At 33.7% G+C, this 13,289-nt stretch overlaps 1 protein-coding gene across 2 annotated transcripts; it reads right to left on the minus strand.

Moving 5' to 3' along the window:
* Nucleotides 1-3,189: 3,189 nt before the first annotated feature.
* LOC115963741 (DDT domain-containing protein DDB_G0282237) lies at nucleotides 3,190-11,602 on the minus strand. 2 transcript variants are annotated; one of them, XM_031082878.1, is made up of 11 exons: nucleotides 11,393-11,602; nucleotides 10,114-10,291; nucleotides 9,639-9,811; nucleotides 6,755-7,197; nucleotides 6,629-6,662; nucleotides 6,168-6,520; nucleotides 5,573-6,015; nucleotides 5,317-5,482; nucleotides 4,784-4,945; nucleotides 4,590-4,678; nucleotides 3,190-3,741 (listed from the first exon to the last, which is right to left on the minus strand). In XM_031082878.1, the coding sequence occupies exons 2-11, from the start codon at nucleotides 10,224-10,226 to the stop codon at nucleotides 3,591-3,593; spliced, it is 2,127 nt and encodes a 708-aa protein (XP_030938738.1). In that variant the 5' UTR covers nucleotides 10,227-10,291; nucleotides 11,393-11,602; the 3' UTR covers nucleotides 3,190-3,590. The 2 variants fall into 2 exon arrangements, with proteins under 2 accessions (XP_030938738.1, XP_030938739.1); XM_031082879.1 differs by lacking the exon at nucleotides 4,590-4,678 and having other exon boundaries at nucleotides 3,203-3,741.
* Nucleotides 11,603-13,289: the final 1,687 nt, after the last annotated feature.

Here is a 13,289-nt window from a genome sequence, read left to right on the forward strand (position 1 = left end):
GGTTAATCTTGATGTGTGACCCAATTTTTTCATCAATTTGTAGAGTTCTTTGCCTAGAGGCTTGCAACTCAATGGTTTTGCCTAGCCTCTTTTATGAAGAGAACAGAGGTTCAAATCCTCCCACTCAAATTATTGTAACAACTGAATTATCAAAAAGAATTTGTAAAGTTTGTTACCCCCAACCACAATGATATGTACTAGTTAATACTTAGGCACTTTGCGCCACAGAAGATTCTTAAATGCTCTCGGAGTATAGATAAATGGTGCTTCCTTCTCTTATATTCATGGTAAACTCCATCATGAATTTAATAAGTGGATCCCACCATGAATGTGAGAGAATAGAGTATCATTTTTCGTGCTCCGAGAATACCTAAAATTACTCATGAATCACAATGCCAGCATTAATAGCATGGTAGCTTGAATCACAATGCCAGCATTAATAGCATGGTAGCTTGTGTTATACACAACCGGCCTTGTATTGTTGGGCTCCAAGGTTAAGCATTGGAATTCATTGCTTTCCTCGGGTCTTTGACTGGTAAGGCCAACTATTACTGAGGTTGTTTATGTAGCTAAGCCTAAACTCTTCAATTTATTGAGTACATGACTTAAAATATATTATTTTCTTCTTCTTCTTTTGTTGTGATAAAAAGTTAATTACTCTATGAGTTAATTAAATGTCATTAGCATTCATATTAGCAACTGTTTGTTTAATACACTTGCCGAAAAAGAAATTTAATACAAGAAAATGATAGTGAGATGCATGCATAAATGAGAAGTTGAGTCCATAAGTTTAGCAAGTTACTTTAATATTTACTATAACTAATCTCAAACATAGGCAATGCTTGAGAATGTATAATTATTTTGTAATGTAAAATACTTTATTCTCTACAATTTCGCTTAGCCAAAGTCATGAGAGAGAGAGAGAGAGAGAGAGGGAATATGTGATGGAGAATTAAGAAACACAATAGCAAAAGAACAAAATTTAGCTACAAAAATTGGTTGTCAATCCAAAGTGGAGTTATCAAAAATACAAATACTCATCAACCCAAAGCAAAGTTACAAGAAAGAAAAAAAGTCCTTTAAAAGAAACAAGAGAATTGAAATAAATAGAGCAACAAGAGGGAGAGGGAGAGAGAGAGAAAGAATAATAAAAAAAAAAAAATTTGGGGCAAAACTTGGACTAAATGAAAGAGAAATGTGCAAAGGGAGTAATAGTAAATTTATAGAAAAGAATATGGGGAGAACAAAAGTAAAAAAACGAAGTGGAATGGTTGGAGGAAGAGTAGGGGATTAATAATAGTAAGAAAAAGAGCCAAAAAGAGAAATTATTAAAACCTATGGAGGACAATGTGGCTGTCATGAAGTAGTCCTCCCAGCCAATGATAAGGTTGTCCATGTAGATAATGTCAGATTTAACCATACAAGAAATAGAAATTTAGTAAAAGAAGAAGAAGAAAGAATAAAAGACGAAGGGAGAGTAAGAACTAGATCAGGGAGGGTTCCATTTACTCAAAAGGTGTATCAACTATCAAGTAAAAACTTTGTCATGGATGTTATTGATGTCATATTTGTACTAAAGGTTATGTGCTAACATAAAAAATTATCCGGTAAAAGAAATCAGCAGTGATGGACCTCATTAGCTAATTTACAATTGGAAAGAAATTGAACTATCATGGACGTAACTTGTGTGACTGTAAATCAAATATGCTTAATATAAATGACTAAAATTACGGTTAAGATTTTATTTTTTGAATTAACAGTGAAACTACCACCTCATTTAAAATTTTAATGACATGAAAATACGTACACCTTCAAATTTTTAAAATTTAATATCAACCATGGTTTTAAAAACCGAACCGGACAAAGAACCGTTTTTTTAGAATTTCCGGTTCAACCTCGGTTTTTGACCGATTTTTGGCCGGTTTTCCGGTTGTTGACTGGTTTTGAGGGTTTTAACCCGACCGAATTGACTTTCGGTTCCCGATTGAACCGGTCAGACCGACCGGTCCGATCCGGTTTTTAAAACAGTGATATCAACTATGAAATGAATCAATTTCAAATGAGAAGGGATACTTTTGAATTTGAAATTTATTCCTAGTATTCTACTGTTAATCAAAACTAGTTTGTAGTAACATGCATGGATTAAATATATATATAATCCACACACACACACACACATATATATATATATATATATATATATGCATGGATTACCATATCCAAAATGGAAGTGACATGCATATGTTGACAAGATTGGTATTTGGTAGCAGATATTCAGGGTGTTCTTTCATTTTGCTCTGATTGTGAGCTTCAGCCGGATTAAGAACACCACAATTGAACTTGAGAAAACAATAGGTTTAGAAGAGGAGCATGGGGTTTTGGTTAACTAGGCCAATTGGAAGCTATACATGGGAAAATTATTATATGTAATTGTCAACATGCACGAGACATAGGAACATTTTCACAAGCTCTAACGCATGCCTTGTATAATCTTAACTACTTTGGTGATCATGGGGAGAGTGTTGGTGGCACTAGTACAGACTCAGAATAGAAAGGAATGGCCGTTTTAAGTTTATTAAGCTTTGTTTACTCCTGGCAGCACTGCGAAAATACATAGTTGAGCTTGATCAAACTTCCAAAACCCAATTTGACTCCAGCAATGAACTCAAGCTGCAGTTGGTTCTTCATCAAAACCAAAGTACATTGATATGGCCTGATATAATTTAAATACCACTCAGCTAAAAGCTATTGAGTATTAGTATTAACATGAGAAATCTAGGGCTGGACTCAACTTTCTTATGCAAGGAACAAACATTATCCAATTTTATTGGGCACCAATCTATTAAGGCATTACTACAATGAAAATTTCTTCACAACCTAAGGTGTCCATAATCATATGCCATATTCATAGGGTCAGGGTCCAGCTTCGTGGTCAGTCCGATCACCTATGTCGTCCAAGCTTCATAGGTTGCACTGATAATGCAATAGGCCTCGTGCCATTAGCTGTAACTTAACAATAGAGTTTTATTTTCCGATGGGAATAAAAGGCTTGAAAAAGTTGAAGGAAAGCGGAAAATCAAGCTTCATGTCTTGTCCAGTAAGACTGAAAAAAGTAATCAAAATCTACGCGTGTACCAATTCATCATTTCTTGAAATCCAAATGGAGCATTTAAAAGAAGAAAACAAACATTGCACAAGTGAGTAAATAATGTTTCCAGAACTGGCAGAACATTCTGTCTCTATAATAAAAAAATGCAGAAAAGTCATTTACAAAATTTGAGGGTCAGGCATGATTACATGCTAGTTCATCAGAGGAATGGGTTAAGAAAAACTTCTCCATCCCTTTTCCTTTCCATGCCCTTATGCCACTACTTACTCACTGGCCTCCTACTAACAAATTCCCTTCTTTTTTGGGGGGTAAGTACTACTAACAAATTCCCATTGAAGAAATTAATGAGCATGTACTCGGAGTAACCAAAAAAATTTAACTCATTGATCCTACTGTTTGTAATGAGTAATGTAACTGAGTATAGGACCTTCTATCCTAAATTAAATGAAACCAATTTTCCCAACACCAAACTCAAGCCCAATTAATCTTCCTTCCACTTGTTCACATACCTAAGAAAAGCATTAGCAGGATTTTCCCTAGGTGGAGCCCGTACACGTGTAGATCTTCGAAGCACAGCCTCCTCTGCTGCAATCTTGTGAGCCAATTCCTTTGATCTCTTTTGGAGTTCCGTACTGTGAAAATGCATATAGTAAGGCAAACTTCAAAGATTTGACCAGATGTAATAAAATATACAACAGTTGTGTTGCTCTACCACCATATCAATCATTGTAACAATCAAAGCATCAAGGGATAAATCTTGATAGTATTAGTAAAAAAGATATCGCAAAACGTGTAAACCTCCTCAAGGAAACATGATACTAGAAGTGCAGCTCTAGATTGATAACAATGACAATAAGTTGACCCACCCTCCATCGCAACCAGTCTAATATTCAAGAGAAGAATTTATTTTCATTTAGATATACAGCAGCATGCTATTGTTGCCTTCAGCCATAATAAGAAGGGGAGCTGCCCCAGAATATCTTAGCTATTATGGGCCTAATCCATCCATACCAGTTCAATTGATTGGGGACCTTCACATGTATGTAGCAATAGAAGCTTAGATTTGGTATTCCTATATACAACATGAACCTCTTTTTCACTGCCCTTTGGTCCCAAATCATTGATTTGGGTTTGGACCCTTGACAAAGCTTGTCTATCATAAGCATGTAGCCCAACAAATGCACGTGTATATTATGTACAGGCCAACGTGCACAGACATATGCAGGAGTAAGTGTGTGCACATAGGCATGAAAACATGTGCAACAACATAGGAATTTGTGTGGAAGTGTGCACACTAAAAAGAAAAATTAAACACATTCATAAGTTGGCATATAACTACAGCTTATGCATAAGTGAGTAACAACAAAGAAACAAAGTGATCTTTAGTAAAGAAGGAAATAAGAAATGAAGATTTACAAAAATGAAGTTAGAAGGTATTCTAAGACTCCATTTGTTGTTCAAGAAGAAGTCAAGGACTGACCATATTTTGCCATAGAATTTTTCCAGCTGCTTTTTAAGTGCCCACTCTCTCTCCCCCTTGATATTCAGCGAACCCATCAACACATCAAGCTGATCAAGAATGTGAATGTAATTACCCAAAGAGAGAGAGAGAGAGAGAGAGAGAGAGAGAGAGAAGAAAAGAATAAATATAAGGTAGCTTAGCTGCATTAATACCTCTTCCTTGCTACTGTAGTATCCCCACTCCTTGGAGTCAGAACTCTCAATAAATATCCTCCCATCACGAGGAAACCACAAATACCTGTTGTAAAATCTGTCTTTGCCCAAGGGGTTTCTGCATATCACTCGTTTCTCCATTTCCCGTTCATAAAATTCTCTCTGCCATAAAAATGACAAGAAAATATGAACAAAGAAAAACATACAAGCACAAGAAAAAATCATACTCTCTTCATTCTATATAGTTGGTCCTGTTTAAAGAGTCCAACCTTTACATGAACCTCATTTAATGCATTGTTTTTCAAATAAAATGGTATAGATTTCCAAAACTTCCTTCTTTAACTTAAACTCAAATAAAAAATAATATAGACTTTCAAATCAATTAAAGGGTAAGTTTAGAAAATTATTAGCATTATGTCTATTGACTTTTCAAGGTGTAACCATATTTGGGACATCCCAAAATGGAATAGAGGACCAACACTATGAGGCAAAGGGAGTATCCAATAAGAAGTGGGTAAGGAGATGAATTCAACCCTGTGTTCTTTGTCCCTTTTCTCAGTTCCTTCCTTTTTATCATCCTTCAGGTATTTCAACCCTTCCTTCCTAGATGAATCCTTGCCATTATCTGGTTGGACTTCCACATCCAAATTCAGCTTCTTGGCCTTTTTCTTTGCTGTGGTGTTGGCAAGCTTGTCCTCACTGGAAAAAAGGAAAAACAAAATTATGACCCTCAGATCAAAAGAAGTCATTATCAAATATACGTTTTGTAGAATAAGAAAGAATCAAAACCAATTCTCTGATGCATTGCCCTGCTGAGATGAAAGGATCTTCCCATTTCTTTTCTTTTCCATATGACCATTCTGATTACTGTGATTATCATTTTCTGCTACACTTTCTACACTCTCCAAAAATTGTTGATCCATTACTCCATTGGAGTCAGCCTCAGCCTTCAACTGTTCCTTTTCCTCCCTTTTCTTTCTGGCTTTTTCTAATGCTTCCCCCCTTTTTGTGGCCCCAATTTCCTGCCGCTCTTCAATAAGATTATCCAACTTCTCCCTAAAAATATCTGTTTGAAGTGCTAGGTTAACCAATTCTTTTAAGATTCCAAGTTTAGCATGAGCATCTAAAAGGCCATAATGCCCCCGCTTAATAGTTGCTCTAAAATTTGATTCAGGAAGTTTGGTTATTTCCAAAAAATCACACAAATACTCAGTCCAATTGATCAGCGTAATCTGAAATGGAAAGTCAATCACAAAACGGGATAAGATAAGGGGAAAAAACAAATATTTCTAGCTTGGTTCAACCCCCACCCCACCTGACACACAAAAAAAGGGGCTGAAAAGAAAGCAAAATACAAAAATGAAAGTATAAATAGGATGCCAACCTTTAATTTTTGATTTTGATTTCTTTTCCGTGCAGCCAATAAATATTCATCATTGTCTTTTATGAGCAATCGGAAAAGAGCTGAATGAGTTTCCACAAGGAGTATCACATTTCTGTCTTTGTGGCAGATTGCATTTTCAAAATCTTCAAGAGAGAATGGCCACAAGCGCAACAGCCTACCAAATGACGAACAAAAATCCCAAACCATTAATAGATCCCCAACACAATGAAGCGGAACATTGAAGTCCCTTGATGGAGAAGGGCGGTCAGTAAAAACTGGATCATCTGCACCAGGCTGCACCAACAGGTCATCGATAGGATACTTAATTGGTTCTTTCATTGACTCATCATCTCCTACAAATTCAGGAGGGCAGTAAAAATAAGACAAAATGAAACTTTGTTAGACTTGTGATCTCAAAAGCATTACACGAGAAAGTATGGTTGAGCCATCAAATCTCTCACCTTCCATTTTCTTCCTTTTATTTTTTCCAGCTTCCTGAATAGTGAATATGATAAATATGAGAATGACAATTCATAACTTCATCCAAAAAAAGGGGAAAAAAAAAGTATTCAAGTTATAGATATTACCTTCTCAATTTTTCCATCTTCCTCAATTTTCCTTCGCTTCTTATTGCATACTAGTAGTCCATCCTTGAAGAAAACTTGGTCTCTTAACTCCTCTGGAAGGTCAGTTGAAATTCCATGATTTTGTGCCAGTTTATCATGAATGACCCAAGGAGCACTTCGGTACGTAGAGTCCCGAATAAAAGACTTCAAAACATTTCTACTAAAGAGCACCTTCTTCTGTATTAAATCTTCTCGACTTACTAATGAATGTTCCATTACTTTCTTATTTTTGTCAAGCCATGCCACCTCATATTGGATTTTTTCAGGATCCTCATCTAGAACTTTTGTTATTTTGCATGCAAATACACCATTTTCCTTCCTTCCATACAATTCAGCACCTACAAACAAGTGTTTCTGCAGCTTTTCAGCTATTGTTATGGCAAGATCCTTCAGTGAAAGCATACCTGCAAAAACAAAAGATCAGGAGATATAGAACTGCCTCTGAATTGCCACTAGGAAGCAAATAACAACTTGAAAGGTACACATTAACTGATGACCAACAACAAACTTGAAATAAAAATCAAGCCACATTCGAAATGAGACCATTCTTAATTCTTCCACAAGAACCTTTCCAAAAAAAAAGTATACATCAACCACCTCCCTAAGCCATACCTCTCTTCTTCTTTTTTTTGATGAGTAAAGCCATTTCTCTTCTTGCCACAGAGAAATGAGACAACATGGTCAGACAATCACCATCTACTTGGATGATGTTTCATTAGATGAGATTATTCACAGTTATAATATATGAAAAGCAAGCAAGAAAAAAAGAAGCAACATTCCTACAAATTACAAAATTTGTTGAACATCAAAACTTTTGATTTTAATCAAGACATAGACACCCAATTAGAAGCAAATATTTGGACACCTTGAACCAAACAATTTAATTTAACCTCATTGAAAAATTACTTCAACCGACCAAACCATAGCCAATATCAAAGTTCAACACACGTTCAATTAGAAGTTAGAACTCACTCACTAGATGTGCAAGAATCAGTTTTCTCAACTTATGGGGTTACAGTCATACATCCATGTTGTTGAAAACCTATGAGACCATTCAAGAGTTAAAAATCATGATAAAATAGGGATAAATTATGAGAGGGTGGCTGCCTGAACAAGATTGATAAGACATCACCAATTTTATATATTTTAGTAAAATTATTTATTGATTCAAACCATTAAAAAGATCTACAAACCATAAAGGCAAAAATATTTTACATTTTTTATAGAGTTAAATGAGCAATAACCTTTGGTTATTGTTGAATGGTAAATTACATCTCATATATATATATATATATATATAAATACATCTTTTATTTTGTGGAATAAATAAAGCACTAATTTTTTATATTTATTTATTTGATAAGAAAAGAAAGGGTTGCAACAGAAGGACTTCCCAGGTCACCCATCCTAGTACTACTAATGTCCAACTAAAATTTTCTATTTATTGCATTGTTCTCTCTTAATAGTACCATCTCAAAAATCCATTGAAAAGCTTAAGTTGTTATGAAAATCAATTATTAATGTGAAAACAGACATCAAGCTTGATAGTTCATACCACAAAAGAAGCACTAAATATCAAGCTTGCCTATCACCTTGTCATAGTTTATACCATAAAAATAATGAAAACAATAAAACTCAATAAATAAGATTCGTGAGTTTGATGAACAAGTAATATTTTGGATACCTCATGTTCTTTTTCCATGAAGTAGTGTTTTTTAAAATGATAGTTTATCTTACCTATCCAAAAAAAAGAAGAAAAGAACAAGTAATATTCAACATGACAAAATTGTTAAAACTGTTATATAAATTTACCTTCAAACATACAAATTCTAGGTAGAGATCACTAAACCTAATTTTTGCTGACTTTAGAACACTGACATGAATTGCCAAACTTTAGAACATTTATGTGGATTATTTAGAGAGAGGAGTAACCAGACATTTAACGTTATTGAGCTTTCTACTTATTTATTTATAGTATAATGAGCTTTCTACTCTTGAGCTTAAATCTTTACAATTGAGATCTTTGTATGACTGGACGTTGGCTTGTGATGGTGTCCAAGTCCCTTCTTTCTAAAGTTTTTACATCTCCTAAATTTTTGTAAATAATCTTTAGTTGTACTTTTTTTTACTGATTGTATTTATAATTTCCTAATTAAATCACTATTATTTATAAAAAAAATGTCTGAAATATATAATCTTCAGTATTTTTTATATGATAAATGATAGTTGTGTCCATCAACAATCAAAATATTCTTGAGTCCCTATTTGGTATAGAAAAATTTAACAATAGACCCATTTCCAGCTGCCACCTAAACAAGGGCACATCATTGCAATCAGCTACACACCACATACATATAGACAATACAATAATTTAATTCAAAAGACACAATATGTGCATTGACCTACTAAAAAATTACAATCTCAAATTCAGAATGTCTAGGAATTGAAGAAAAGAACACAATTGGATACTGTTCAAAACAGTCATCCACTTGTAAAGAGACCTCAAAATCAGTTGCTTGTGTTTTTATCCTTCATGGAGATCGTAAACTCTGTGAACCAAACAGCCCCCTAAAGTTGGCAATGATTTATGTATACACTTCATAATTCAATTGACGATCATACACAAAAACTAATATAGATACACCCACAGCATATCTAATCTTAAAATGTTACCAGATTTATGAATCATTCAATTAGAGCACAACAGAAAATCACTAAATGCTACATTATTTGAAAAACAAATGGCACTACTAGTAACTAAAATGACAGTAAAAGGAAAAAGCTGGGTAACACATCAATTTAAGCAACAAATTTTTAATCATCACAGTGGTAAGCAAGTACATACTGTATTGGATGATACGTAACACAGGTGCCATAAGTTCTTTGGGAAACTGTTGAACCTTCTCCCCTGCCCGCTTTTCTGATACCAAAGCCTCCTCATAAGTCAAGCTAGTTTTCCCAGTGACTTTACAAACCCAAACTCTCTGGCGATACAAATTTATACGGTTCAAATATTCCCTGATATAGGTTAAGGTAGAAAAAAATGGCAATGCCTTGTGACACCATCTGGTTGCTGCAATTATTTAAATTTTTTATTTTAAGTTTTCCAGCCCAACAACTCTACTCAACAGAGTCTAATAGAACTACCAGGCTCCAATGAGTTGAGGTTTTCATGCAATCAATACCAATCAGGAGGAAGCAATTTAACCAAAATTGTTATTATTATTTTTTTCTTGTAGCTGCTTTTGTTCACAACCAAATGGAGTGTAGAGGGAAAAAAACTTAAAATAAATTTCAAGATTTACGGAAAAAAAGGATACTGATAATCCCTAAATATCTCTTTTGTGAAACGAACTTGGTAAACAAGCTCACAAGGATCTAAATCCTTAGGTGGTTCTGCCAAGGAAAATTGCTTCTTTTTCAATAGGGGCATTGTGAGAACTCAGTACACCACCAGGAAGAAGAACCCAAGGACCCAGAATATGTGGTACTCAACTCCTGTATCAGTCACAAATACATAGAGATTTAGAACAACCTCCTAAGTAACATAATTGTTACCATTCTTAAATTACATTAACAATTAGAAGAAATGTAACAACACATAAATCCAAGCATTGCATTTGGTTGCGTATGAAATGTATGAAAAGAAAACAGAAACCACCCCAAACATGGTTTATTTACTTGGTGTAAGTTTTTTCTCTCGCGTCCTTGAAAAACAAAAACAGCATTAATACTAAATAAGATGTGAATTTCCTATCTTATTTTCCTTTCCCCAATTTTTATTCAAGTGCAAAGACTAAGAAGAGACCAAAAGCATTAAACAAAAAACCAAAATATGACAACTTCACCTCCTACATAGTACACATCAAAACATAATTTCAATATGACCCATTAAGCAACCATGACTCATGTCAATTGGATTAAAAAAACACATGTAGTAATTTCTATGCTAATAAAATAACTCAAAAACCAAAAAAGAAAGAAACTAAACCACTTCCAGTAACACAAACCCAGAAAGAGTTTTACAACAACCTTTAAAACATAATTGCATTAATTCAGTAATATAAGCAATGTACAAAGCTACAAAAATGCAATAGCAAAAAACAGAGAAACCCAATAATGTTAAATTTCGCTACAACAACATAAACTAGTACTCTAAATCTCATAAAAAACGTGAAACAACACAAAACCCAGTACTCAAAATCCAATCATCTTTGTTTTTGACCAATCGTCTTAGCTAACCAAGAAAGAAAAAAAGAGACCCATATGCAAAAGACCAAACAGAAACCCTAGAAAGTTGTATTTTTTGGGGATCCATTCAAAAGGGCCACACGTACAACACAAGCACAAAACCAATACAACACTGTCACTAGCAATACTTAACAATAAGCAAAAAAATACCCATTAAACTAAACAAACCCACAAACCCATTAACAAGAAAACAAACAAAAAAAATGTGAAAAAATCAAACAAAACAATGCAAAACCTTCATTCCCGCCAGAAACAAAAGGGACTTGACGACTTTTTTTTTTTTTAATTTTTTGAGGAAAACATAGTAAATAATGTAGAAAAAGATTAAGCTAAAAGATAGAGACTTACAGTGAAAGTCTGGCCTTGTGCTGTTGAATGTGAGAAAACGAGAATGTGTTAGAGAAGCGAGAGAGAGAGAGAGAGAAGAGGAGAGTCAGAGAGCGGTTCTTTCGGTTTTTGTGTATAAATTTTTTTTTTTTTTTTTAAAGATTTAGAGAGAGAAAGTATTTCACGTTTTCTCTCTCTCTCTCTCTCTCTCTCACTACCTGCCTTTTTTCTTTCCCTCGTTGTGGGGAGTGCCAAATATTTATTTTGGTATCTGACGCGTAAAATAGTTTATTGCAGCTGGATCCCTTAGCAACTACTTAATTACTTAAAAGACCTGCGTTTTTATTTTTTTATACATAATTCTAGTTTCAATACTTATTTTCAAGGGCATAGTTTGAAGAGTCAAACAAGAAAAATGGAACCTTTAAAAAAAGAAATTTAGAATGGGAAATTACATTTTTTTTGGTAAATAGGGTGTAAATATATAATATACAAACCGATAAGGACTAAAGAGCTAAACTTTATAAAATATCAACGGAATTTCACCATAGATAGTGGGTTATTAAAAACCACATAATCACAGATTTGTTCAGTACCTAATTTAGTTACTGTATATGCACATTGATTGGCTTCACATATCACTATTATACGTTATACGTTATGTTTGTTTTGATGGTAAGTGTTCCTAGAAAAATGAGTTGGTTTCTTGTTGTTGGTTGTTACCTTAAAAATGCCTTATGAAACTTCTAAAAAAAATTTCATACAAAAATTCATTAATAATTCTGATAATTCCAAATAATTGTATGAACAAAAACTTTCATCCACAAATAAACCTCAAATGGGAAAAAATTTCCCATATTTTTTGTCATTTGTGAGCTTCAAATGAGAAGACAAACCTCAAGTTCAAACTTTATGCAAATAATTAAGTTAACAAAGCCACTAGTTTGAGAAAAAAAAAGGTCTTTTAGAAAAAAGTCAATAGTTGATCTCTAACGACAAATGAGGTGAAGAGAGAGAAATTACCAATAAGATTTTTTTTTTTAATTATTATTTTTAAGTGTGTAGTTTATTTGTGGTAATACGTTGAGTATGTAATGTGCTGGAAAACTTTTTCCACTTTATTTGGGCTTATTTTGTGTTGACTTGCATTTTTTGAAAAACCAAATAATAAACATATGAAAAAAAATTTCTACTTAAACAAATGAAAATAGAGCATTAATACTAAAATATGAGTATTAGTAGTCTTGTTTGGGTCATTGTAGACACTTCATTTTGTACCCAATTAATAAACTTTAGTCCTTAGTCCTAATGATGAGCTTGACATGTCAACAAAAGGTAATTAAAGTTATTTTGATAGTTTGGAAGTAATCATAACTTAAAAGTGTTCAAATCGCTTGGAAAATGATACTGAAAAATGACCTTTGCTCACTGTTTTGATCATAACTTTTGCTACACAAATAAATTTTGAGTGTGGTTTATTGCATTGGAAATTAGACATCCTAGACTTCAATTTAAATACAAATTTTACCTAATTTGGACTTATATTGAGTAAGTTAGGACCATTTGAAGTTGGGCCAACTAAGCAATCAAAATTATGGTTTTTTAAGGAGCATGCATACTTATGAATCAAGTATGCGTACGCATGCCCTAAGCATGTGTACGCACACTCATTTTTAGAACCTCTGAATATCTATTTTTAGGGCTCAAAGCCTCCCTCTTTGATGGGCCTTGGCCTTTAGACCCTTGGGAATGTTCAAAACCCTCTAAATAAGTTTGAAAACCCTAGTTTGAAAACCCTAGTTTTAACATATAAATACAATCTTATGCCTCCAAACTCAAACCCTAGCTAGAGAGAGTTGATTTTTGACCTAAACTCTTTCTCTGAACTTTCTATACTCACAGCTGTAAGGTTGAATTT

The sequence above is a fragment of the Quercus lobata genome, chromosome 10, assembly GCF_001633185.2.
Source record: "Quercus lobata isolate SW786 chromosome 10, ValleyOak3.0 Primary Assembly, whole genome shotgun sequence".
Lineage (NCBI taxonomy): Eukaryota > Viridiplantae > Streptophyta > Magnoliopsida > Fagales > Fagaceae > Quercus > Quercus lobata.